Raw genomic sequence first — 27,941 nt, forward strand, 5'->3', positions numbered from 1 at the left:
ACATGATTTTACTTGTGTTTCGTATCCAAGCACAAACGATGCTGTCAGATCTCATTTTTTTTTCAGAAGTTTTCAAATAGTATACCGAATCAATCATGGCTTCCATGATATTCCCAGCTGCGGTAGCAGCAGAATCATGTCCTCTAGTATATGTGATTTACTACAGTCCATAAACAGGCACATCAGATGTTGTAAAACATACAAATTACCCTATGAGTTTGAATCAAATAGTCCACAGCAACAGTATCAATTCAATCAAAGCTTTGAATGCCTAATTCTTGAGTATTGACAACCCGGAGTGGCTCAAACTTCACCGAAGGAAGTGGTTACCACTAATGAAGTACATGTGTAATAGGGCGATTTACATTTCTAAAATGTTCAAAAATTTCAATTCCCAAGTGTCTATCAGCTTCTTTCTGATGATTTAGGAGTATTGACAGAGTTTCAGGCAGTTTGGAGGTAGTTTACGGGTGGCGCATAGGCAATTTATGTTTATATGAGATTTCTTTAAGGGTTAATTATTATCTAAAATTTCTTTAAGGGTTATTCACAAATGTCATAACGCAAAAAAAAAACACCCACCCAGAGTGTCACAGAGTCATTTGTAACATTTCCTTTATAAACACCCACCCACCCTGTGATGCATAACGTCTTACTACAATTTCTCAACAAAATTTTTATTATTAGTAAACTTTTGGATTCAATCTCTGGCAAAGTTAATCTATTTTGCGCACATACGATAGCGCATGGATACGGCAGCGGCGGAAACCACCCACTGTATGTGATTCATTGAATTTGAATTCAACCATAATGTCCCGTCTGCTTGCATCTCTGTGAAAATAAGTTTGTTGTGCCAATAAAGGAACGACAGCTTCGGGTGATCGAATCAAGCTATTTAATTGAGGAAATTTCCAAACGACTTTAAGGTCAGAATCTCAATTCTACCTTTAGCGAAAGCAATTTGATATATTTTTTTTAGCTTAGCTCGCTACATTTAATGGATTTGATTGATGGTGTACTCGATCATATTGTTTATGCTGCATATTTATTTGGCAGTTGAGCAGCAGGGACGTCATCATACGAACGAATCTGAATGCATTAACAAAGAGGATCATTTCTAGGAAAACTTTAACATTCAACCGACTGTTTATTGATCATCATAATTCAAACTCTAGTAAGGCACTATTTTCAATCTACTACTACCATAAGAATTAATTACAGTGGCACGGGGAGTTCGTGCACATTTAGAAAAGCTCTTCAAGCACTAAACACTACAACACATTTATTTATTCATTTGCATGCGGATACACTGCATGTAATCGCATATCTGTCCGATATGAATGGGAAACCTAGCAAAGATGGTATCAATATGCGATTACAGGCAGTACATCTGCTCACGGAATGTCTCAAAAGCTGGTAAAGTTTACGATGATTATGCTTAAATATCATGAAACTGGTTTGTGTTACGGTAAGTAGTTATAAAACTGCTAACCATGAGCGTTTTTCAGGTTGTGGTGTTAAGAAAATCTGTTTATTTCGAAATCACTGTTTTTTGTTGTATTTATGAAATAATTTAATTCTATACTAAGTATTTTAAAGTAGTAAATTATACCATAGGATCACATTTGCCGTATTGTACGCGTTTAATAATATTATATAAAATTTCATGCACAAAAAGTTTATACCAATCATAAATAATTGAATTGATTTTTTTTTCACAAACATTATAAATCTTTAATAATTATCTTCATATATAAACTATTATAAAACAACGTTTACAGCACCTTCCGATTAATTGGAATTGTATAACATTCTAAATTTACACGAATTAGGATTATCGCCATGAAAGTACATATAATATCATTTTAGATTCAGACTAATCGCTAAGAATCACTTATAAAAGCTTTGTAGCATTTTCAGTGCCTATTTCATCCGCACTCGTGCTCTCGAACCGTGGCCAACCTATGCGGCCGTCATTTTGAATGATGGTTTTGACGGCGCTTCAGGAGGGTCATGGCAGGATCGCTGAGAGAGTACGTTTCCGGCTCAAACACCGGCGGGTACTCCATGTTGGGGTAGTCTGGCGAGGCTCGATTGGATAGGTTGCTGGTCAGCACCGAAGTTGTGGTTGCAGTCGACTGGACGTTTCCAATCGTTATCGTGCTGGTCATAGTGGAGTTGGACTGCAGCGTACCGTCGGAGGGAAGATTGCTCTAGAGGAAATTGTGTTATGTTTGAATTAGCTTCGAAGATTGTGTCTAAGGTGTAGGGTGAAATAACGGGAAAAGCTATTTGCTTTATATGGTTTTAGAGGGGCTACCGCAAATGTCATAATGCCAATGCCGTTTGAAATAACGAGTTAAACAGCTGGCATAACGACCGTTTGACATAATAAAGAAAAAAAAAGTTATAATGATTTTAGGGGCATTTGGAATAAACATGAAAAGAATTATAAAAACTCTAGGCAGTAGCGTGCATTACAAGAGCCATCTGTATTATTGGGCATATGCGTGTTTTTGAGGAGTAATTTACTTTTCCATTTTTTCCGGGTAGATTCGTGATTTAAATGAAGAATTAATTTGCCTTATTCCTGAAAAATGTGGTTTTTTAAAGAAGTACCGTCGTTCGGGGTGACATTGGGCCTAGGGGGTAAGATTGGGCCAAAACGAAAAATGTTTCAACTCCTAATATCTCAGAAACTGTTACGAATTTTGATGAAAACTTCAAACGGTTCGAAATTATATGAAAATTCACCTCTAGGAAATCACAAAACAAATTCCAAGAACTAATTGTGCTCGTACGATAATGCTTGGAATTTGAATGTAAAACTATTGAGCGAATGAACCCATATTAAAATGGTGTCAGTAATGCCCCACGAATCTATTACATAACTAGTTTTTAGATCGATGGATACCTGGGGTGGCATTGTGCATCTCGATTCGAACGTAATTCTATCGAGTCGAACATGATTGGCATTACGGGTTTCGATTCGATCTCGAAAACGACTCATCGTTCGAGTATGCTCGAGGAGGTACAAGAATAACGAGATGTTTTGGCATTATGGATGCTCGATAGCACACTGAAAAGCGACTCAATTCGAATGAAAAACACTCGTCACCTTTTTAGCTTTCGAATGTTGTTCGAGAGTCATTTCTTGCTGAAAGTTTTTAAAAATAATTTGTTATTATTTCTCTACGAGAAGAGAATAAATGTTTTATTATTGTTTCTTGAGGAAAACAATGTCTTAAGTATACCTACTTTTACAGTTCCCTGACAATATGCAATCTCTAATTATCCCGAAATCCGCGTAAAAACGACTTCAACTAAAATCGGTTTTTCGAAGTTTTCCCGTATTTCTTGACGATTTCGATAAACCGCGTGAAAAATCCATGAGGAAAATCTGCGTAAAAACGTGTTTATTCCACAATCTACGTAAAAATAAATGAGTTAAATAAAAAAAAACGCGCATGAGATGACTCAAGTGCATTTAACTCAGAGCGTTAATGAATAAAGCTTCCAATGAATGATTAAATTTGTTATGATTAAATCATTCAACTCAATGATTAAAGATTATGATTAATGATTTATTCATTTTTGACAATGATTAATGATTATGATTAACGATTAAATTAATTTTTGACAATGATTAACGATTATGATCAATGAATAAAACGTTTGGAGTATGATTAACGATTACCGATCGTGATTAAATGTCGACACAATATGTGTATGATTAATGATTAACGATCAATATGATTAATGATTAATGATTATGAATAATCAAATTAAATGATTTGCATAATGATCAACAATCAAGTAACCTTTCTACCAAATTATTAAAATTGTATGATTATGATTAAAGAATAATGAATAAAAGCGATGTGTTCAATGATTAAAATTGATGATTAATGAATAAACTCAAAACAATCATGAATATGATTAGTGATTAATGATTAAATGTAAAAATCTATGGTTAACGATTAGTGATTAATGATTGAATCGTATTTTTTGTATGATTATGATTAATGAATAATGATTAAATAACCCATTATTCATTAATCATGATTAAATCTATGATTAATCACTAATGCTCTGATTTAACTAAAACACATAGAAACATCAAAGTAATTCATTATCGAATCCTTCTTTAGCTTTAAATTATTTAGCTCAAAATTGGATCTGTGGCATACATTCGAATAAACATAAAACTTATAATTTGTGTCGTAACAATATCTCAATTTAAATAATATTGCTTTTTAAAGTCATCGAGCACAATTTGCTTGTTTATAAATTAACTGTCAATTCATGCCATGAAGGATGCCTATCCAACAGGCAACATACTACACGCAGATGAAATTACTCTTATTCTCTCTGTTTACTCACATTCGCCATGCGCTGAAGGTTGACTCTCCTGCAGGCGGTATACTAAACACGGAGACAGCTATCTCTTATTCTCTCTGTTTACATTCCGTTTGACAGAACTTACACGATTGAACTAGTACAACACCATTCGAAATCTTGTACTGCGACTGAATGAAGTCGAACGAAATACATAATGCCGCAATTTTTTCGAAACGAATCGAAAAACTTACGAATCGAGTGATTCGATTCGAGATGCGCTATGTCACCCCTGGTTATCATGTTACGATAATCTGTTGTTGTTTTATCGAATTTCATTAATATTTATATAACGGTTCTGGTTTTTCGTAGCAACGAGCAATGCACGCAAAAAAGGGGTGAGATTGGGCCAAGCCTTCAGTTGATTTGCCTTACATAGTTGGTAAGAGCCGTAATGTAGGCAATTATTTTGAATGAACGATTGGATCGTTTCATCGTCACCGCTGAACTATTTCATTTGGCCCAATGTCACCCCCTGTGCGGGGTGAGAATGGGCCAATTTTGAACAACATATAACTTTGAAGAATTTCCATAATTCATTATTTTTTCCCCACACAGCGGTAAATTTGTTATTCAAGCTTGTACCAAACTAATTAAAACTTGATTCCAATGTTAACTACTAGAGCTTTGTAACATTTACTTGGAGCATACCACATTTTGGCCCAATGACACCCCCGTTGGCGGTAGTCATTTACTTGTGCAATTTTACGGACAAGTGCGTTCTTCAAATGGAGAAATGATCTACTCATTAGAATTCGTCAAAGCAAATGTGTGCGTTCTTCCGCGTTATAAGAAGAAATTGAGTGCTCTAGAAGATGGAATCATCTGCTCATTTGTCTTATTCCGATCGTACACGTAGAAAATAAATCATACTCGCTTCGATTTTTTTTCAAGCGAATGCATACTTAAATACGAGAATGGCAAGAAACGGGTCATCTACTCTTTTACATTATTACCGGGCAAATGCGTACTTTTAAAAAAGGATTCATCTACTCCTTTGCCTTATTCCGGGCAAATGCATACTTTTAAAGAAGGATTCATCTACTCATTTACCTTATTCCGAGCAAATTTGTACTTTTAAAGAAGAGGTCATCTACTCTTTTGCAGGGTGTCCATCCAGTCGGGAAAACCGGGAAAAGCGGAAAAAACCGGGAATTGGACCCGACCGGGAAAAAACCCGGTAAAAATGCGAGATTTTATTTCACTTAGAATGTATAAAACATAATTTCCCAAAGGTCATGAATCCTTGTTTAAATCTTATGGAAGGTGGTCGCGACCCCCAACTTTGGGAAGCTATGGTATAACGATTATTAGATTTCTTTAAGCATCGTAAGTATTTTATGGTTTCTGAAGTTGTTACTGACTTATCACGATTCCTTACTATGTTACAAAGTTTTATTTGAAATCTATTCTTTTTAATATATTTCCGCATTGCATTTCTGAAAGTTTCTGAATTATAAGGCTGCGTTTTTTTTCTGATAACGCTCAAAATAATAGTGATGGCTAAAAAGGAAGTACAAATAGTCCTCATGATCAAACGTATTTTGTACGGACATCTCATTGCGTCTGTGGATTTATTAAAAACAAAACAAAAATTCTCAAGATAACCGAAATTTAAGTTTTGATAATTTTCCGAGCTAAGTATTATTTGTAAATAATGTCGATGTTTTATGATTTGATTAGGTGGATCATAAATTGCCCTCCGTAACGTTGGGAAGACACCTTTGTGTGGTGTGTTACGGTGTAAGATCTACCACGGTCATATTCCCAGCTACAGACAAATCCTGACCCAACGAATACCTTCCCCAATATCCAACTCCGTGGTACTTATGAGGGTGTCGCTGACTCGGGGGCCTCTCGTTAAGTAAGTACTACATCAACACTTCCTTCTCCTACCAAGTTACGGTGAAGATGGGCGTGGCCAGGAGTAGTAATTCTCATGCTTTTGTGATTTTTATCCTAGATTGAAATCAAGGACCACGCCCACCTTGATTTCTGATAGCAATCTGGATAAGGATTTCAAAAGAAAAACATGAGTACCACTAGTGTCCAATCTACGAAGTACACCGTAACTATTTACTATGCTATGCTATGATTAGGTGGATCATAAATTGCTTCAACATCTATTTTACTTCCTTTGAGCTGTTTGTCGTCAATTTTTGAACGCCCAATCCACTATTTATACAAAAGTAAATCACATCATAAATTGACAGATCTTTATCCTGAAACGATTGCTAGAAATTGATGAGAAAATTTCTCGAGGAACTCGAAGAGCATTGTTTAGAGTTTCTGATGGAACTAATTGTTGAATACCATCAAAAGTTAAAAATTTGGATAAATAATTTAAGATGATTTTTTTCAAGAAAACCGATCATTCTAAGAAGAATTAGAAAGACTGTGGGTGAAGTTGAACAGCTTTCGAACTATTTTTGATTAATTTTGATCAAAAAAAGGAGTTCTGGAAGAGTGTTTGGTGATTGAGAAAATTTTAATTAGTTTTAAATAATTTGAATTTTTTTTATCCACGGTGTTTTACTAAAAAAAATTATAGAATATAAAGAATAAGTTCTATAACTTCAAAAATTGGATGAAAACTTTCAAACTTGAAATGTGGTGCAAAATCGGCATGAATAAACAATATTGAAAAACAACATTCTAAAATTCAAAATTTTAAAGCACTAAAATCGATTTTATAAGTGTTTCAGCGCAAAAAAATTGGGCCTTAGAGAGTTTAAGAACATTATCAATAAAATTCTGAAGCAATTCTAAGGGATTCTAGAGTTATTTTTAGAAGATTATTTGAGAATGAGATTAATCCTGTCTTGAGGAATTGATAAAAAAAAATCTAAGCCTAAGTGACTTCAAGAAGGAATTATTTTTCTGCTTTTTTCTGTTCTATCGAAAGTTATGTAAGAATTTCTTGAATTAATTGATTGTCTTTATTAAGACTTTCAACCCAAGGATCTTTCGAGATTCTCTGTTCTAGAATTAGAATTCACAAGAAATTATTGTGGACTCTAATTTCTTTAATTTCGCATGTGACAAAACTGGGATTGATTCATATTGAATCGGTCTAACAAAACAATCATAAAAATTAGCTGATTTCTTGCTTAGATCCGCTTTTATGATATTTCAGTATCAGTTCCTCCAACCGGGAAAAAACCGGGAATATGAAAATCGATTTTGAATGGACACCCTGCTTTTGTCTTATTCCGGACAAATGCATACTTTTAAAGAAGAAGTAATCTACTCGCTTGCCTTATTCCAAGCAAGCCTTTTAAGGAAGGAGTCATCTCGTTAGTCGTCATGCCAAATGGCGTTATGACATATGGGCTTCCTCCGGTTTTGGAGTGGTGGTTCGCTATACCTTTTTCTTGAGTCTCATGGAATGATAAATAGTATCAATCGTATTTTCCATCGAAAATCAATCATAGATAATATGATAATCAAAGCAATGTCGAGTTGATCTAACTGAACTGAACGCTCAGTATAATGGTTACCTATATTTCAAGGAAACTTTATACACCAAAACTGACCAGCGTTCCATGGTGGAATAACTGATGCTGATGAAACTAGAATGACCTCACATTAACAAATAAAAATTGAATATCAGTGCAGAGCTGTGGTTGGCCAGTCTGCTAATAACTCAGAAAGAACACTGACTTCATTTGAAACAATTGATTCGTATCGCTAATATACTTACTTTGGTATAGGTGATGGGCGAGAAAATCTCGTGGTCGATCACAGTTGGTTGCTGTTGATTCTTTCCGAAAAAAGCCCTATGTAGTCCCGGTGATCCGAGCAGCTTCTTCTCCTTGGGCACCTTCCCCGACGAGCTGCTGAACGAGAGCTTGGTAAAGTAAGATGGGGTACGCTCCGGGGCTGAATTCTTTCGCAAATTCTGCACCTTGGAGGTGTTTTCCTTAAAATCCGAGGAACTGTTGCACGTATTGGATTTCTTGATTCCACCGGATATGTAGCTTGTTATAGTTGAGCTACTCGAGCTCCCAGCACCAGGATGGACATGGCTGGTCGTAATCACGCCACCGGATATAGTGGTTGAGCTGAAAATAGTCGACTGGTCGAGCGACGGTGTTCCGGAATGGTTCTTGCCGAGACTTCCGAACGGTCCGGATTGCTTTAGGTTTACATTGAGCGATGGAGTCGTTTTGTCCATTTGTTTGGTTTTCAACGATTCCTTGTCGTTATTGCTACTATGTTTGAACTGAAACAGTTTTTCGCTGCTCGCTTTGATGTTGTCCAGCATAACAACCTTATTTTTCGACTTCTTGAAACTGTCCCGCAGCGATCGATCCGACGAGGAGGATTCCTCATTTCGTCGTTCTGAATTAATCCAGTTACGCGTTTTCTTTTTGATTGAGCCACTATCTTCGTTGCGTTTGCTAGCATCATAGTGGGTACTTGCGCCCGCTATGGAAGATGCCATCGCGTTCTTCAAGTCGAACGCATCGTCTCCAGAAATCAGTTCATAGCCAAAGTCTCGAAGTTTTTGGCCTTCTTTGCTTCTGGTGTAGAGAATGTCTTCATCGTCCAGCTTAAAACTTTGTGCATAATCCGGAGTGATCGGGAGACGTCGTTTTTGAATTTTTGTAATCGCTTCCGGAACATTTGCTTCAATAAGTTCTGTCTTGTTCTCATTTGGCTTGGCAAGCGTCTTTTTTAGGCTCCGGTCATCCAATCTCTCGACACCTAAGCAAACCCGCTTGTTGTACATATCTTGCGCTTCCTCTGCTTGCTTCTGCAGCATTAATTCCTTTAGTGTAATAGTTGGGTGTAGACTATTATGGGATGGCATGGGATCCCAGTTAGAAACAGATTGTAGGATGTGTTTCGAGGTTTGAAAATCGAATTCAACCAAGTTCGGATTAGATGCATGAATAAAGTTATGAGGCGATATTCGTTTAGTTTTCTTCGCGCGATTGAGTAACTCGTCTGTTTCACAATGAACTGGTGTGGGTGGATCCGATGGCGGTAGTTCTACTATCATAGGTTTAGGCATTTCTTCCAGTGCAATTCGTTTATGGATAGGTTGAACAACGGGAGGAATATTTAATTGGTTGGTACTGATGGATGCCAGCGACAAATTGCTTGCTGATTTGATGTCATGCATTGAGGTTTGTGCCATTTCTGTTGCGATAGAAACTGTAGAATTGTTATGGACAGCACTATTCCCTGGAACCTTGCGATAACTACGGAATTGCGGAGTAGGAACTGGCGTTTCACTAGAATTGGTTTTCTCTACATTTTTACTAGAGCTGAACAACCCAAAAAATCTGCTCTCATTATTGCTGCTACCACTGGATCCCTTTTCATCGGAATTGAAAGGATAATTCTTAGTGAATTTCTTCAGCGAACCGAAATTAAGATGGTATTTGTCCTGTTTTGAGGAAGTTGGGGTACTGCTGTGATTCGTATCGCCATGCATTGAATGATTATCCTGGTTTCTTCCAACCGATGATGACAGTTGCGGAGAGGGAGTACACAACAAGTTGAGTTTGGTTTGACTATCCATTAGGCTAAACTCATCTTCTGAACTATCAGTTTCCGAAAACAATTCCTTTACACTGTGGTCGGCCGACCCACTACCGGGAGCTGTATTGTTGCCCTTCAAAGTAGCCTTTCTGATATATTCCATCCACTGTTCCAGAGCTACCTGGGTTTCGGCAGCAAAGTAGAACGTTTTATTTGGGTGGTAAACTTTGAAAGCATGCGGTTTCGAGTGAACTTCCTTCGCTAAGGAAATCGTAAACCCTGACAGGAATATCATACTATTGGCCTTGTGTGAGTCCTTTGATTTGAAACCGTAGAGTGTGGTTTCGATTAGCACAAAATAGTACTTGGCCCAATACGCTAATCCGCTACGATCTTTAGTCCTTCGATACAAATGGCCTTGTATATCACTTACGCACAATATTTTTAGGGAAACATTCCTTCTTTTAGATAGGATGGAGTTCTTCTTTTTTAATGTTAAACTTTTGGTTTTGTTTGGTGTGAATAGCTCCGATGGCGTTTCGAGAGGTCCTTCCAAAAAATGTTTTGCCACCGGTACCCTTCTTGGAGGGGCAACTATTCGTTCCGCAGGTTTAGGTGGGGGCGACAGTACGAATGAAGAACTATGCGATTGCTCTGCATGTGAACTGCCTTCTCGATTTTTCAGATCAACAAGGTTGGCAAGTTTGGATTTGTTGTTATCTTCGATGGGATCGCTAATAGACACTTGCTGTGGGCTTATGAAGCCCAGATCTGCTGGAGTGGATGGTGTGGATGGTACTGTGGCTGGGACTGTGGCAGCAGCCAGAAGTGCTGGTGATGGTGGAGGCGGTTTTTCCGGAACGAGATGTATATTGTTCGATTCGAGAGTCTTTTTTGGTCGTGGAGGTGGCACTGGTGGAGCTTTAAACAAATGTTCTTTGCGTGGTTCGATCGCCGGTGGTATATCCACTGTAATAGAGGGGGAATATCAAGTCAATGTTAATTGGTGTTTACTGTTCATAGCCTGTGATCGTTATTAAACATTTTAACATATTTGGATTATTTTTCGGCTTGAATAATAAATTATTCAAATCATCATTTATGTATCAACTAATTAAAGAACACATACGCGAACGATCCCATCTACAAAAAAGGCGATAAGCTAGATTGTAGCAACTACCGCGCAATCACATTGCTGAACGCCGCCTACAAGGTACTCTCCCAAATTTTATGCCGTCGACTAGCACCAACTGCAAGGGATTTCGTGGGGCAGTACCAGGCGGGTTTTATGGGCGAACGCTCCACCACGGACCAGGTGTTCGCCATTCGCCAAGTACTGCAGAAATGCTGCGAATACATCGTGCCCACACATCATCTATTCATCGACTTCAAAGCCGCATATGATACAATCGATCGGGACCAGCTATGGCAGCTAATGCACGAACACGGTTTTCCGGATAAACTGACACGGTTGATCAAAGCGACGCGACGATGGATCGGGTGTTGTGCGTAGTTCGAGTTTCAGGGGCATTCTCGAGTCCCTTCGAAACCCGCAGAGGGTTACGCCAAGGTGATGGTCTTTCGTGTTTGCTATTCAATATCGCTTTGGAAGGGGTAATACGAAGAGCAGGGATTAACACGAGTGGTACAATTTTCAATAGGTCCGTCCAGCTACTTGGCTTCGCCGACGACATAGATATTATGGCACGTAACTTTGAGAAGATGGAGGAAGCCTACATCAGACTGAAGAGGGAAGCTAAGCGGATCGGACTAGTCATCAACACGTCGAAGACAAAGTACATGATAGGAAGAGGTTCAAGAGACGACAATGTGAGCCACCCTCCACGAGTTTGCATCGGTGGTGACGAAATCGAGGTGGTAGAAGAATTTGTGTACTTGGGCTCACTGGTGACTGCCGAAAATGACACCAGCAGAGAAATTCGGAGACGCATAGTGGCTGGAAATCGTACGTACTTTGGACTCCGCAAGACGCTTTGATCGAATAGAGTTCGCCGCCGTACCAAACTGACAATCTACAAAACGCTCATTAGACCGGTAGTCCTCTTCGGACACGAGACCTGGACGATGCTCGTGGAGGACCAACGCGCACTTGGAGTTTTCGAAAGGAAAGTGCTGCGTACCATCTATGGTGGGGTGCAGATGGCGGACGGTACGTGGAGAAGACGAATGAACCACGAGTTGCATGAGCTGCTGGGAGAACCATCCATCGTTCACACCGCAAAAATCGGACGACTGCGGTGGGCCGGGCACGTAGCCAGAATGTCGGGCAGTAACCCGGTGAAAATGGTTCTCGACAACGATCCGACGGGCACAAGAAGGCGAGGTGCGCAGCGGGCAAGGTGGATCGATCAGTTGGAAGATGACTTGCGGACCCTCCGTAGATCCTCCGTTGGCGACGTGTAGCCATGGACCGAGCCGAATGGAGAAGACTCTTATATACCGCACAGGCCACTTCAGCCTTAGTCTGAATAAATAAATAAATATTGATTCCACTCGTTCTCCCAAGCTGCTTTGATACAGATTTTTAAATCTGCTGCAGGTACTTCAGGATTTGTTGGAGTTTTGGACCTGCCGTTTGCTTCCAGGCTGTGGATTCTCGAGGGCCTTCAACACACTGGCTGAGTCGGTAATAATTGCTTTCCAGCTGAAGTTGAAATCCCTAGTAACGGCTGAAAGGATGGCTGTTGCTTCGGCCGAGAAGTTTGAAGTAGGTTTAGGAAGAACTCCGCATGTGCTTGAATTAGGTCCGTAGACTTCAAAACTAACTTCACTTGCAGTTTTCGAGTCGTCTGTGTAGATAATCTCATAGCCGTTCAGTTTTTTTCTTTATGAGTTCATTGAAGCGCGGAACGACGGTGTGGCTGTTCAGGTTTTCTTTGGTTGGAGTTTTCAAAGACCATAGGACCCTGGGTGAAGAGTAGTCCCTTGCTTCGTCTTCAACCCAGTGGACTATGGACATTGGGGGAGGGTCTTATGGGTAACCTGTTGGAGGAGCTTGTTGGCCTCCTTGAGGAGGAATACTCCCTCATTATCTCTGCTCGTCTTCTCTAGAAAGATGACGACTTTTGAGAATACTGCTATTGCAAAAACGTGTCGGAAAGACAGAATCCATTTTTGACCCACGCGGAGGCTACCGGTGTGCAAGGTAGAAAGACTGCGGATGCAACGTTTGAAGGTTAGTGCGAGTTTGTTTATTTCGCTGTCAGAATTTTTACAACACCGTAGAGTAGTTTGCTGTAGACGATTGCTTGTGTGACACGCAATCCCACGTCACGATTGTTTTGTGTGTTTGCTTGTGATGATTCGTAACAGATTAAAACGACTTTCGCATTGTTTTTTAATCCGATCGCAATGAGACTGAAAACTCAGGTACCGGTCTAAGTATACTTCAAGGATGCAGATAATAGCCGCGAAAGGCATTTCTTCTGAACACAAGCATACACTGCCTCGATGGCTTTTTGGAGTTTTTTGCAGATCAAAGCAGGTTTATGCCCTGCCATGAGAATAACGATGTCCTCCGCGAATATAAAAATGAAGACGAGATGGTAAGAATTCGAACACTCCGTTCATAGCGATGAGAAAAAGTGTTACCGATAGCACGGAACCTTGCGGGACTTCAGTTTCCTCCGAGAATGAGTCAGATTTTGTATTACCCATACATACCTGAAAGGTTCTGTTTGTCAAGAAGTTTCGGATGAAAGTGAATGTGTTGCCACCGATACCCCAGCTGGCCAGTTTTCTGAGCACTTCTGGAGTCCAGGTACCATTGTCCGCCTTCGAAAGGTCCAACGTGGCCAAGTCCACGTGGAGGCCTTTTTCGAAGGCGTCGTCTAGAACTTGACCAAGAGTGGCGAAATATGTACTTGTTCCGTAACCTTGACGAAATGCATGTTGCCGGTGGTCGAGGAGCTCGTTGTCTCGTATGAATTGTTAGCCTTTGCTGCAGCAGCTGGCCAGGGAGATGGGCCGGTAACCACTAGGTTCATTTTGAACACAATATTTTTTTTTAGGGATAGGGACAACTAGACTGTGTCGCCATTGACCGGAAAAAGACTGCTCAAGTTCTGTTGTAGTTTTTTTTTAAAGAGCCTCTTGCCGATGGCAGGAAGGTGACGAAGAAAAAACCACCGAGGATGTTTGCAACTATCCTCGGGTCTCTTCCGATTCCATTGCCTGTGCTAATTGCGATACCGCTGGCACTGCGTTTCCCTTGCGAGGCGTTTATGCTTTTCAGTTCAAAAGACAAACAGTCGCTGCTTATGCCGTTCAGGAAATTGTCTCAAGACTTGCGCTGCCGTGAATCGCATATCTGTCCCATCTTTGCTGGGTTTCCTATTCATATGGGACAAATATGCGATTCACGGCAGTGCGCTTTGCGGAACGGATTGTATCCCTGCAAGCATTGCATTTCGAGCGGTAATCCGCAGCTACTGCTGCAGCGTATGGCTGGTCTTTTTGAGTTCAGCGGCTTAGGTTTCCGGTGTCCACCATCTTAGCGCTCGACGTCCGGCCCAAAGGCTTGTTTTTGGGACAGCTTCAGAGGGTGCAGCAAGGATTGTGTTCACTAAATCGTCGAGTGACGTATCGTCTTCTATGGAGCTGATCTCGATTATGTTTTGAAACAATGGCCAGTCAGCCAGCTTGTATTTCCATCAAGGGCGTCTAGTTGTTGTGGGGGCAGTGCAGTTGCAGTACATTAATATGGGTGGTAATCTGATCGCTATTGGAAGCGTCATCCGCAATCAACCGCTGAAGCCGACAGATAAGATTTTCACCAGCAAAAGATACATCTATAGCAAAACTGATTCGCAGTCTCATAAAATTAGGTAAGCCGTCGTTTCGTACACGAAGGTTTGCCTTTTCCGAAGTCCTGAGAATTTCAGAGCCCTTGTCGTTGTTCTTCCGCGAACCCCAGCTGACATGGTGCGCTTTGAAGTCTTCCAGAATTAGTTAAGGTGGGGGGAGTTTTTTTTTATGTCTTTATTACCGAGACTTCCAGCCCAGAGCTGGCTCGTCTCGCGGGGAAGTTGAAGCAGAAGTTTGCACAGCAGCTCCTCAAGTTTATTGCAGTCCGTGGTTGGTACAAAAATGCTGACGACGGTTAGTGGAAATGGGAAAGGAGATTCCGGTCTGGCTGCTACAGCGATCAGATCGGAGGGAAGAAAAATGGAATAATTGATTTTTGAGTCTGTACCGCCGGGAATACTTGTCGGCACCTTATTACGACCAAGATTAATACAAATGTAAGCTGATGTAAGAACCTTGATTACGAACGCGACGCGATCGCTACTCACCATCATCGTCGTACGCTGGTGTACTGTGACTCTTATCCAGACGACCGCGCTTCACCGTCTCCCGATTGATCAACACCATATTGATGGCCTCCGCAATATCAGCTTCTCTGGAGATTTGTCTCTGCATTGGAATTGGTTTCACTACGGGCCTAATTCCTGTCACTGGAGTTGAATCAGCATTGCTGGTATCATTCACACCGTTCGTAACGCTGCCTATAGCACTTTTCTCGGTTTGCTCCAAATTATCAGATGTTTTACTATTTTCGATGTTACTGAAAACATTAAAAACACATGTTATAGCAGGATATATTTATCATTATATCACAGAATTTGATCAACACACCTGGAAGCACTTGCTGCGGAGCTAACACAGTTACTGTTGTTGCTGTTTGCACACTGTTTGTTGGCAATAGATTCAAACCTTTTCACTCTCTCATTCACACTTTGTGCTGGTGGTTCTTCATCCGCATAGGGGATAGGCTCGAACGTTTCCAGCACCGTATTATCGACATTACAGGTATATTTGGTGTCTACGTGGCACTCTTCAAATTTCATATTCGACTCGAAGCGGACCACTTTGGAAATTCCTGGTTTATACTCGTCGCTATCCTCATCGATAGGCTTTTCGATCTCATTTGGTGGAATAATATCCGGTAGGGATCCTTTCAATCCGGCAAAACTGTTCAGTTTTCCAGGTTCAGATGACCCTACCCCGTTACCGGGAACCATTCCCAAGCAGGTCGTTGATCTGGGAGCCATTTCCAAACCGAACCCAAACGAAAGCGATTTGTCCCGCAGATTTTGTGGATCAGCCGAAAGTAGCTTCGATTGACGCTCGTGCCAAAACGATACGCTTACCAAGTCTTTGAAGTTGGACAAGGTGTGCCGCCTCTGGAGTACCGCTCTTGGTTTTGGCATGTATAATCGAATGTCCTTATCGGATTTCTTAACATCCGTCGGGGTTAGAATATCACTTCCCTCAGATTCGGAATCGGACGACACGTGCTTCTCCGGTACCCGAGCCAGCGGAAGACTGAAATCTTGCAGGGCGAACAGTTCCGTTCGAGGACTTGGTAGGTTTTCGCTCAATCGGTACGGTAGGGCCCGTTTCTTGCTCGGTAATCGGTATGGTTTGATGTAGATTTGGCCATAAATTTTGGTATGCTTGGGTCGTTTTTTCAGTGTCAGCAGAACGTCTGTTGGAACGGAAAACAAAAACTAATTATTATTAAGTTGAAATTTGTAAAGAAATTTGTATTTGCGACGGTAAGTGCTATTATAGTGCCTATAGAATAGAATGTTTAATTTATCTATTTCGGAAGAAACACATTGAATCCAAAGTTCGTTGGATACTAAAACATCTAGGATTCTAATTTCAAAAATGAATAAACAAACAAATATCTTTTTATAACATAGCAGTTTCTCATGAAGCTAACATTCCTTCTATGTTTCCTTTCAATGTTAGCAAAAATAAAATAAAAATGTGAGTTAGATAAATCTAAACTTACCAGGCGGAGATTCCTGAAGTTGCACCAGCACTTTTTTATATTCCCAACCAACTACCGTTTGGTAGTTGATTTGAACAATTTCATCGCCTTCCTCAACCTTCCCTGAGTTGTGCGCTGGTGAGTTGAATTTTATTTCAGCAATCCTAGAAAAATATTTATAAATAGTTTGTATACGAACGAATTACTTTTGCCGATAAAAATTCCTACCTGTGGATTCCGTTCAAGCTGGGCATTACCAAAAATCCAAGGTCAGATTCTCGCTTTTTCAGAGTTACTAAATCTAACGATGCCGGTTGAAGCACCATCGGATCAGAAATGTCTTGTATGATGTAATCTGCGATCTTCGCTAATTTATCGGCTGCCTGAAACACCTACAAAAACAATTCGGATTATGAACAGGAAAAGCAGCGACATATGGCTAACATACCGTTTCAACTGGTTTTACAGAAAATCGATCACGCATACCCATCGTTGCCATTTCGATGCCGAGCTTCATGATCTGTTTCCGTAACTCATCGAATTGACACTGACCTACAATTTGAGCATGAACTTCAGTGTGCGACCTCATTGATTACCTCAATGCAAGTTTTATTCTTACCTTTAAACGGAGGACGATCAAGCCAGCCTATTAGTGGTTTAACCTCGTCTACGGTACGGCTAATATCCTTCAATATCTGCGTTTCGAGTTTGGTTTGATCAGAGTATTTCAGTTGCCTGCAGAGTGAACGTGCTGCTAGGGCCACGTGAAGTGCGAGTAGTTGAAGGTTCTCTTTGTCTAAATTGTAATTCTAGAATAGATAAATTATTTTAAAATGCCATTTTTTCAGATTTAATTGCATAAAAATAAATGAATAAGAGATATACCAATTAAAGGTTGTTTGAATATACAGAATTAACCATTAAAGGGGCCCTCCTTAGCCGTGCTGTAAGACGCGCGGCTACAAAGCAAGACCATGCTGAGGGTGGCTGGGTTCGATTCCCGGTGTCGGTCTAGGCAATTTTCGGATTGGAAATTGTCTCGACTTCCCTGGGCATAAAAGTATCATCGTGTTAGCCTCATGATATACGAATGCAAAAATGGTAACCTGGCTTAGAAACCTCGCAGTTAATAACTGTGGAAGTGCTTAATGAACACTAAGCTGCGAGGCGGCTCTGTCCCAGTGTGGGGATGTAATGCCAATAAGAAGAAGAAGAAGAAGAAGAACCATTAAAGGTTGTGCAGAATCTTTGCGGACACCTGAAAACAGTTGGATTGGAAAGACACCTCGCCAATCCGATTTGCTCCAAGAGCTGGTGGATAAGCTGCCAGCGACCGTGAAGTTTAGTTGGGCTCTCTACCAGGAACAATTTGCGGAGGTGGATCTACAGGTGTCCAGCGGCTACATGGCTAAGATTTCTTCAGCAGCAAGTGGCGTAACGCAGCTTACAAGCATCCTACAGAAAGCCGTGAAAGAAGAGAGAAGCCGACAGCCGACAAAAATTGTGATGATGCGGAGAAATCCGAAGTACAAGGTGGAAAATTGAACGAATTGGATAGTAGAGCGACCAACACAAATCGAATCGAGAACTGCCAGCCGTTCAAAGGATTGGATTTAGTTGGCAGATGGAAGGCGGTGAAAGCAAATAAATTGTGTAAACGTTACCTCACACCACACCCACGATGGCCTTGCAAAGGGGAGGTTTGTGGAATCAACAACTGTCCCAAACGACACCACCGTTTACTCCACTTTGAGCCACCGAATACCTCCAAGACTACCAGTGCGGTGGTTTCTGTTTATCGTCAGTTGTCATCATCTACAGTCTTCCGCATTCTCCCGGTTACTTTGTACGGAACAAAGGGACAGATGAACACTTACGCATTCCTCGACGACGGATCTTCGGTGACACTCATCGAACGGTCGATTGCCAAAGCTCTTGGTGCCAGTGGACAAGTAGAGACCTTGCACATTAAATGGACCGGGGCTATCATCAAGAATATTACTGGAACAGAAGTCATTACGATGGCGATATCCGAGGTCAGTGGAAATAAACGGTACAAATTATCCGAGGTGTATACCATCGATAATCTTGGTCTACCGCAACATACGATTGACTATGAAGAACTCGCCAGACGTTTCTGGCACCTGAGCAAACTTCTGGTGAAGAGTTTTAAGTCTGCAGTACCAGGAACTCTGATCGGACAGAGCAATAGCCATTTACTAGCCGTCTATATGTCGTCTTACTATGTCGAGTGAGTCGAGTGAAAAGTCCTATAAAATCTAGGTGAAGTAAATCCAAAGTAGATTAGAATCATGCTGTCGGAGAAGGAGATTGGATTCAACCTAGTGTTTGTTTAGTTGTTTATTTGTTTATTTATAATTCATCTGACATTCAACAGTCTTAATGAATAACATGAATATTAGCTTAAATTAGGTTCTGTCTTTTTAATCTATTCATGAACTGGGATGTGGAAATTCAGAAATGCCGAAATTCCGAATGCAGCTTCAATCGATGCAAACAAACGAATCATGGTACATATGGGCTGGTTATAACCAAATAGAGTGCGATGAAATCCAGTGTGCAGCAATGTCCGCTGTCTCAGCATTCTTCCAGGTACGCGGAATCCAATCAACGAAAGGAGATGGGAGCAATCGATTTCTCCATTCAGCAACTTTACAATAAAAGTAGCCTGCTGAATATTCCGTCGCCGTTCCAAGGTATCAAGACCAAGCAATTGGCATCGTTCGGGATAGGCAGGAAGATTCGCGGGGTCCCGCCACGGAAGATGTCTCAATGCGAGCCTGATGAATCGTTTTTGGATACGCTCGATTCTCAGATTCCATGTTACGTCGTTTGGCGCCCATACAATGGATGAGCTCTCGAGAATTGGCCTTACAAGGGAGCAATACAGTGCCTTTAGACAATGTGGATCAGTGAATTCCTTTGCAATTTTAGTCACAAAACCAAGTTGACGATTGGCTTTGGAAATGATCGACGCATAATGGGCGTGAAAACTGAGCTTTGAATCCAATACAACGCCAAGATCTGTTATGTGGTCCAACCTCTTGAGGCAGCAGTTATCGATGTAGTAATCAAATATTATCGGATCCTTAGAGCGATGGAAAGTCATCACAGCACATTTTGGAACGCTGATCACAAGCTTATTTTCTTGACACCAGAGAGCAAACCTATTAATCAGCGTTTGTAGATGAGAGCAGTCTTCAATACAGCGCACTACCATGTATATTTTCAGATCATCGGCATAAATCAACTTGCATCTAAATCCAAGAGAAGTTGCTACGTCGTTGAAAAATATGACAAACAGTAACGGTCCCAGATTGCTTCCTTGTGGGACACCTGAAGAACAGGTGAACGGTGAAGAAATACCAGCTCCGTACTTAACTCGCAGTATTCTGCCAGACAGGTATGATGTAAACCATGCAACGAGTCTATCCGAAACGCCCAATCGCGACAATTTCCGAAGGAGTAGGGTAAAATGCCCAATAGTGGACCCCCTAGTAGCGGAATTTTGCTCTTCCTGTCACAAGGAGTAGAAATTTTCAACATATTAGTTCTGCTTGATATCTAATAACAAGTTCTGCATCTCCTCTACACGATACATACATAAAACACTCAAATACACGACGTATTTCGTTGAAATTAACATTTTAAAGTCTGACTGAATTCACCCTATAGTAGACCCCCTGGGGGTCCATGATAGGAAATTGCTTCCCTATAGTCTGTAGTGATAGCAATGAGGTTATTAAGAAAAAAAATAATAAGAAATTAAAGTTAAACAAAAAAAAAATATTTTAATGTACTGACACAAAAAGTACATACAAGGCACTTTATAAATCTGCGCATATCACAAATTCTTGAACATGCGATGTAACCAAGCTATGAAAGCTCAATGCGTATTACTGATAATTCGCCAAAAAGTAGGCAATAATATTGCACATAATGAACTTGAAGGCATTAATGGTAAAATATGGCAACAGGGTATGAATGGCACGAACGGAGTGTTGACTCATCACTAACGAACCATGTCTCATATGTCCATAAATATGAGTAAAATGGTTCAATTGATTTGAATTTTTGGCCGATGTGTTGAACCACATCCAGCAGCAGGACCATCGACGGGCCAAGGCGGCCCATTCTAGGATCCACAGGAGGGGATCCGAAGGATTTCCCGATGAAATTCCGGTGGTGAGTAAGCGGGTGGCACCGCCCTCTGCCAATACCGGAATGACTCATCGGAGGTAGCAGCGAGCATCCGCTTCGATGCCGAGTAGTGGGTGGCACCCTACATGGCTAATCGGAGCGTCGATGAACATCAACAACATTTATGTTGTTGATGCAACGGTTAGTGACTAGGACCGGTCACGACATAGTCGACACTTGATTTGATTTTCATGTTTCGTTTCGGGACGTTCTTCCTCCATATTATGGACCCCCCAAAATATTCCTATAATGGACACTCTCGTGTTTATTTTTTATAGAATTGTAAAAAATCATCTAATTTTACGTTACATAGCATATCCAATGCATGCAATCAAATCATAGGACTGTAAGGTAGGTTCTCCCGATGGAATTTCATAGCAAAATGTTTACATTGTGCTGTAATAATGCAAAAATGGTTGGAGGGTCCACTATTGGTTGGGGGTCCACTATTGGGCACTTTACCCTATCTTGTGGTCAATTTTATCAAAAGCCGCTTTCAAATCCGCGTATATAACGTCCACCTGCGCTTTTTCTTCCATTGTTTTCATTTTATTTCATTTCATACAAGTAGTCGTGAAATCAAGCAAGTTTGTACTAACGGATCTGCCGGGCATGAATCCATGTTGCTTGTTAGAGATATAAGCCTTCGTTGCGCGCAAAACGTAGTCACTAACCATGACTTCAAATAGCTTTGAAGCGGCACACAGACTAGTGATTCCACGGTAGTTTTTGACATCACGACGATCCACTTTTGTTTACCGGAAACATATAAGAATATATTGCTGGAGACGAGCCAGCCTCGGGCTGAAAGTCTCCTTAATAAAGACACACAAAAAAAATATAAGAATGTTTCCAGCACATGGGAAAAACCCCACTTTCGAATGATTTGTTAAAAACGAAGGCAAGCGGTTCTGCAAGAGCAGTAGCACAGCGACGAAGTATAGCAGCAGGAATACCATCCGGCCCAGGAGAAAAGGAATTTTTCAGCTTTTTAGCGGCTTGGATGACCATAGCAGGAGATATTTCAAAAGTATTCAGATCCACAGCGTCCAATGGAACGTTTGTCGTAGCAAGCTCAGCCTCAACGTCAGATGATTCCGTCTGGAAAACAGATGCGAAGTGTCTGGCGAATAGATCACATGCTTCAGATTCACTTGTCGACTCACTATCCTCATAAACCACATTAGGAGTGACAGGACGTATTCTTCCTCTTACTATTAACGAAGCTTCAGAAAGATTTAGGTTCACGACGTAAATTATTCTGCACTCTTAGAACATGACTTTTATACAGTGCAGCATTCAACCGTCTGTACTCGTCATTAGCGCGTTTGAAATTCAATCTTGCAAAGGTCGAATGATGAATTATTCTCAAGTAACGATGCCAACGTCTTCGACTGCGCTTTAGTTTTTTCAGTTGAGGCGTATTCCAGGGAGGGACCGCCGGTTTCCTTTTCATAGGAACATTTGCACTTAACCAATCACAGATTGGATCGCTGAATTTAGCAGCCATATCATTCACATCCTCACTGTCGTAAATAAAACTCCATTCCAGACCAAACAGGTGAGCAAGGAGGAGGTCAAAGTCAATTTGTGTGTTGGGGATGGCATGGATTCAAAAGGAGGATGAGTTCGCGCTTTCACTGCAGTTCGACGAGAAAGTACGTAATCAGCAGTTCCTACGGAAAGGGAAATGCTTCGGTTGGTCATGAGCATTTACGACCCACTGAGTTTGAAAGCGACGATTGTAATCCATGGAAAAGTCCTCATACAAGATGTGTGGAGGAGTGAGACAGAATGGGACAATTAGATTCCAGAAGACATTGGCAAGCGTTGGACATAGTTCTCAAGAAGTTGAGTGAATTGCGTATACCTCGGTGCTATTTTCCGCGTTATGATCCACAAAGCTTCAACACTTTGGAGCTGCATGTGTTTGTCGATGCAAGCGCTCAGGCATTCGCAGCGGTGGCATACTTCCGCGTTGTGGACCGAGGACAGGTCAGAGTAGCACTTGTTTCGTCGAAAACGAAGGTGGCCACACTTCGCATCGTCTCTATTCCACGATTAGAACCGATGGCAGCATTGCTAGGGGCTCGCTTGCGGAGAACGATAGAGGAAAACCACTACCTTGAAGATTCAGAAGACGTACATTTAGAGCGATTCATCAACAGTATGTTCTTGGATAACGTCAGATACCCGTCGATATCGACAGTTTGTCGCCTTTAGAGTTGATGAAATACTGAGTCTTACAAAGATCAACGAATGGCAGTGGATTTCAAAGAAGATCAACGTGGCTGACGAAGCCACCAAGTGGGGAAATGGTCCCACCTGTAACGTTAACAGTCGATGGTTTCAGGGACCTGAATTTCTCTACAGTCGTCGTGATGAAGATTGGCAAATGATTCCGGATGACAATACGGATGAAAGCGATTTGGAATTGCGGAAGGCGTACGTCTGCAGTCATTTTATCAGGCAGCCAGTGGTGGAGGCAGCAAGATTTTCAAGGTTGGAGAGGATTTACGGGCAGTGGCACGCCTGTTCACCTACGCGGGCGTAAATCTGTTTGGACCGTATCCGGTGAAAATCGGTCGAAGCGCGGTGAAACGGTGGGTCTGCCTCTTCACATGTCTTACGGTCAGGGCTGTACACCTTGAAGTGGTTGCCAATTTGTCTACCGATGCGTGTAAGAAGGCGATCAGACGGTTCATTGCTCGAAGAGGTTCCCCTCAGGTAATTTACTCTGTTAATGGGACAAATTTTTTAGGAGCAAGTCGAGAGCTGCGAGACGAAATCAACAGAATCCACTCTGAGCCAGGCAGTACCTTTACCAAGGCTCAAACTCTGTGGCGAATCAATCCTCCTGCAGCCACCCATATGGAAGGTTGTTGGGAAACAATGGTTCGTGCTGTGAAGTCTGCACTAGGATGCGTTCCAGAAGTGAAGTATTAGCGGAAGCAGAAAGCATGATCAACTCCAGGCCGTTAACATTCATCCCTTTGGAATCTGCGGATCAAGAATAATTGATGCCCAATCACTTTTGGTTGCTGAGTTCGAATGATCCAACGGATGTGGCGACGGCGTTGAGAAGTAGTTGGAACACGATCAAGCATACGCTAGACAACTTTTGGCGTCGTTGGGCAGTGGAATATCTACCTACAATCATTCGGCGTACAAAATGGTTTCGAGATGTATCGATGGATACGTAGACGAGTTATCCAAGTGTTTCCGGGAAAGGATGGCGTAACACGACGTACAGAGGTGCAGACATCAAGTCATCTACTATTTTGCCTTATTCTAGGTAAATACGTACTTCTAAAAATGGAAATCATATATTTCTTTTTTGTGCCAAAAGGTCGTTTTGCCAAACGGCCCATTGTATTTAATACATTTTTCAAGGATTATGCCAAATGGTCGCTATGCCAAATGTCATTGAGGTACCCAACAAAGTATGCCAAATGGCCTTTAGACATTTAAATCGTTATGCCAAATGGCATAAATCGGGTCAAGTACGAGACACTGAAGACGACCTTACTGTTGAGGTACGAAATACGTATCTATCAAGGTACAATCAAGTGATGGATTTAAATAGGATGGTACAAAATCGTCTTATGACAAGTGAAGACAACCCACTAAAAAGCTCAAAATAATTTTCTTAACCAAATGGCATTATGCCAAACGGCATTATGCCAAACGGCATTATGCCTTATGGGCTTCCCCCGTGTGGACGTTCATGATGTCGGAGAAAAATTTACCGTCGATCAGAACGTAGTCGATTTGGTTTTCCGTTTCTTGGTTAGGTGATCTCCATGTGGCCTTGTGGATATTTTTGTGGGGAAAGAAGGTGCTACAGATTACTATTCCGCGGGAGGCTGCAAAGTTTATGCATCGTTGGCCGTTATCATTCGATACGGTCCGATGACCAATCTATACATTTCCTCCCTGTGCGTTCATGTCGCCGATGACGATTTTGATGTCCCGCAGTGACCATCCATCGTATGTCTGCTCCAGCTGTGCGTAGAACGCTTCTTTCTCATCGTCGGGTCTGCCTTCGTGTGGGCAGTGTACGTTTAGGATGCTATAGTTGAAGAAATTGCCTTTTATCCTCAGCTTGCACATCTTTGCGTTGATTGGTTGCCACCCAATCACCATTGGCGCATCTTGCCCAGCGCTATGAAGCCGGTTCCCAGCTCATTGATGGTGCCACCAAGATGAATACACAGCTAGGTGTTTCAATGTGCTCAGTTTATGGACGAGAAGAAGGCGGGGGTGAAAAATTCATTTTCGGTGCAAAACATAAACAAACTGGCTGGCTCTCCCATACTAAAATCCAAGATGGCTGAATCGTGAATTTGGCAGATTGGAACACCTAGTGGTGTATTCATCTTGGGTGCCACAGCTTTGATAGAAGGTAGCCGCTCGATGCCCGCTTTTCCACACTTTCTGACCTGTCCAGCAAATCTCCTGCAGCGCAACGACGTCGAAGCTTGGACTTGGCCCAAGTAACCAAAAGTTCATTTAAAAGTACGTTTTTCGCGTAATCAGCCTGACAGAAGCGTTCTAATCAGCCTAAATGTTACTTTGTGTGAATTATGATAAGGCAAAATCTAATTGATTTAAAAGCATTAAAATGGATTTGATATGTACAACAGCGAAGAACTACCAAAATATGAATCAAAGCAATCGTGGTAGTTCGTTGCCAGTGAAAGCATGTGGTGAACCATCGCAGACTGGTGCGATAGTTTTATAGATGTAGATAGACTTCTGCTTGCCTATTTAATTAGCATGAATTCAAAAAGAAGCAATGTCCTTTGTTGTTAATGTGTGTAAATGAAATTACAAATTAGACCCATTTTTCACTGATTGAAATATGCTACTTTTATATCTAATATAAAAACACAATCTTTCCTCTTCATCGGACAGACTGTTTTAAAATATAGGAAACACATTTTGAGGTATGGTGCATTCTGGGGAATGTTATAGAACACACACTTTGGAGATAATCAATCTAAAAGTAATGCCAGTAACTTGTTAAAAGTCAATGACTCAAGACCAGTATTACATTTGATGTTGTCGTTAAAATAACGCAGATGTGCGGTGGTGGATGCGGTGATGCTGCGTTAGCGCTTTGATAAGACCAGTATGTCGATACTAATTCATACCAGGCCCCACTGCATTATAATTGAGTCTTTTGCTTATTGATTCATACTCTGAAGGTAATATTTTATACTCCTCTACAACTTCTTGTTCACCACGATACTTACAAAATTTTTCAGATATCCTACAGCTTCCAGCACGATCTCTTGATGACCAATCGAAGACATCCCCAGCTGTTCCAGCTCGTAGGGACGTATGTTGAGTAACTGTCTGCCACCGACTTCATTGTTCGTAAACGACTGCACATAGTGGTACATAGAATTATCAAGCCCTAAAATCAGATCCAGTACGAGAAAAAGAAATGAAAATAGAAATTAACATAAATGGCAACATGAGGAGCCAACTCATTTCCGAAATGATGCTGACCTAGTTTCTAACTACACATTGATAATAATTTGTTTTTTTTTTCCTGTCTTTTTTGCTAGATTGAGTATTGTGTTTAGCGGACTTCCGTCAATTCAATTATAGCGTTGATATGTATATGTGTAATATCCGACATCTCGAGTAAGCACGTCCTTGTGCGACAGCCCCACTGATGAATGAAGGCGAGATAAAAGCATTGAAAGAAGACATTGTGATGATGCATTTTGCAGCATACAATCATTCGAAGGAATAATAACCAAGATAAGACCATAGTTATTAGGTATAGCGAGACTGATGATTATAAACTATGATTTAGCTGTAACAAAAATGATTACGAGCGAAAACAACGCTCAGTGTAAAATTCGTACATAAAACCAATTATCAATCTTTAATTATGACTTATGATGCATTTTTGCCTTCTCTGAAATGCTCACAAAATTTGTTATATAAAATGCAAAGTTGTCGCGACAGTGTAAATCAATTTCTTAATTTTAAAATTAAATTAATACATTAAAGCTAAATCCAGCAGCAATATTAGGAAGGCAATGTATTTGTTTGGTGACCGATAGCCTTGCATAACTTTGAAGATTAAAACTGCTCTGATTGTTTAAACATTAAACATTAAAATTACCATTACAATTACAATTAGACAGGCATTTAATATAATATGTATGTAATGTTGAGGGGGAACAAAACAACACAGGTTTCTATTTGACACCATAATCTATAAGGCATAATAATGTCCAGTAAATTTCATAGCTAGTTTGAGAATGATGAACCAGTGAATAACATCAAGTTTATTACATTACCTTTAAGCCAGTCCGTGACCTGATCGCTGCTCCATTCGGCCACATTGATGTAAGCCATTTTCCCAAAGCACTGACTGCTGCGTATGCTTCACTGATCACTTTTTTTTTGTTGGTTTCGCCTTCCACTTTGCGCTAAACTGCTGCACCCAACGAGCCACCACCACTTATTTTGGTGACGGACGAGAAAAAATTCCTTCGAAGATCTTTTTGCTTGTGATTCCTCCTTGTTTCGTTGTTCGTTCAACCGAATCCACCGACCAGCCCAGCCAAGGAGGTGACTAATTTACGTTCCCCTCTCCACTGATGTTTCACTTTATAAATTACGCCAAAAACATTGTTTTACATCACGATTCCTATCGCATCGCGAGCACCACAACGTCAACTTGCATTTAGTATTACTTTACGGTAAAAAAAATACGCGAAACTAGCAGATTTTCAGATTTTTCACAAGATAAAATCCTTGCACCTTTTCATATTTTTGAGGTTTATCGATGAATGAGTTTGAATGTTTGTGTGATGAAACCTGCCAAGCGAGCCTATGCATCCCATTTATTAACACCGTGGTCATCAAGCATCACAGTGCCCAACGACGAACGACGGACGAACTAGTTTGAAACTTTACTGTTTTGCTTGGGTGGAGTAAAGTTATTCTTTGCTATCAAAATTGTTTGGCAATTCGTACAATATCACCCGCATAATCATGG

The 27,941-nt window shown here is 41.0% G+C and overlaps 1 protein-coding gene across 1 annotated transcript; it reads right to left on the minus strand.

Annotated features, from left to right (window-relative positions):
- Positions 1-1,111: 1,111 nt before the first annotated feature.
- LOC134213166 (uncharacterized) lies at positions 1,112-27,940 on the minus strand. The gene is made up of 10 exons (XM_062691846.1): positions 27,238-27,940; positions 26,173-26,336; positions 17,313-17,502; positions 17,142-17,245; positions 16,922-17,085; positions 16,715-16,857; positions 15,550-16,402; positions 15,207-15,478; positions 8,102-10,860; positions 1,112-2,213 (listed from the first exon to the last, which is right to left on the minus strand). Exons 1-10 carry the CDS (start codon positions 27,293-27,295, stop codon positions 1,974-1,976), a joined length of 4,947 nt encoding a protein of 1,648 aa, XP_062547830.1. The 5' UTR covers positions 27,296-27,940; the 3' UTR covers positions 1,112-1,973.
- Between the last annotated feature and the right edge of the window lies 1 nt (position 27,941).

Source organism: Armigeres subalbatus, chromosome 2 (genome assembly GCF_024139115.2).
Source record: "Armigeres subalbatus isolate Guangzhou_Male chromosome 2, GZ_Asu_2, whole genome shotgun sequence".
NCBI classification, from domain to species: Eukaryota; Metazoa; Arthropoda; class Insecta; order Diptera; family Culicidae; genus Armigeres; species Armigeres subalbatus.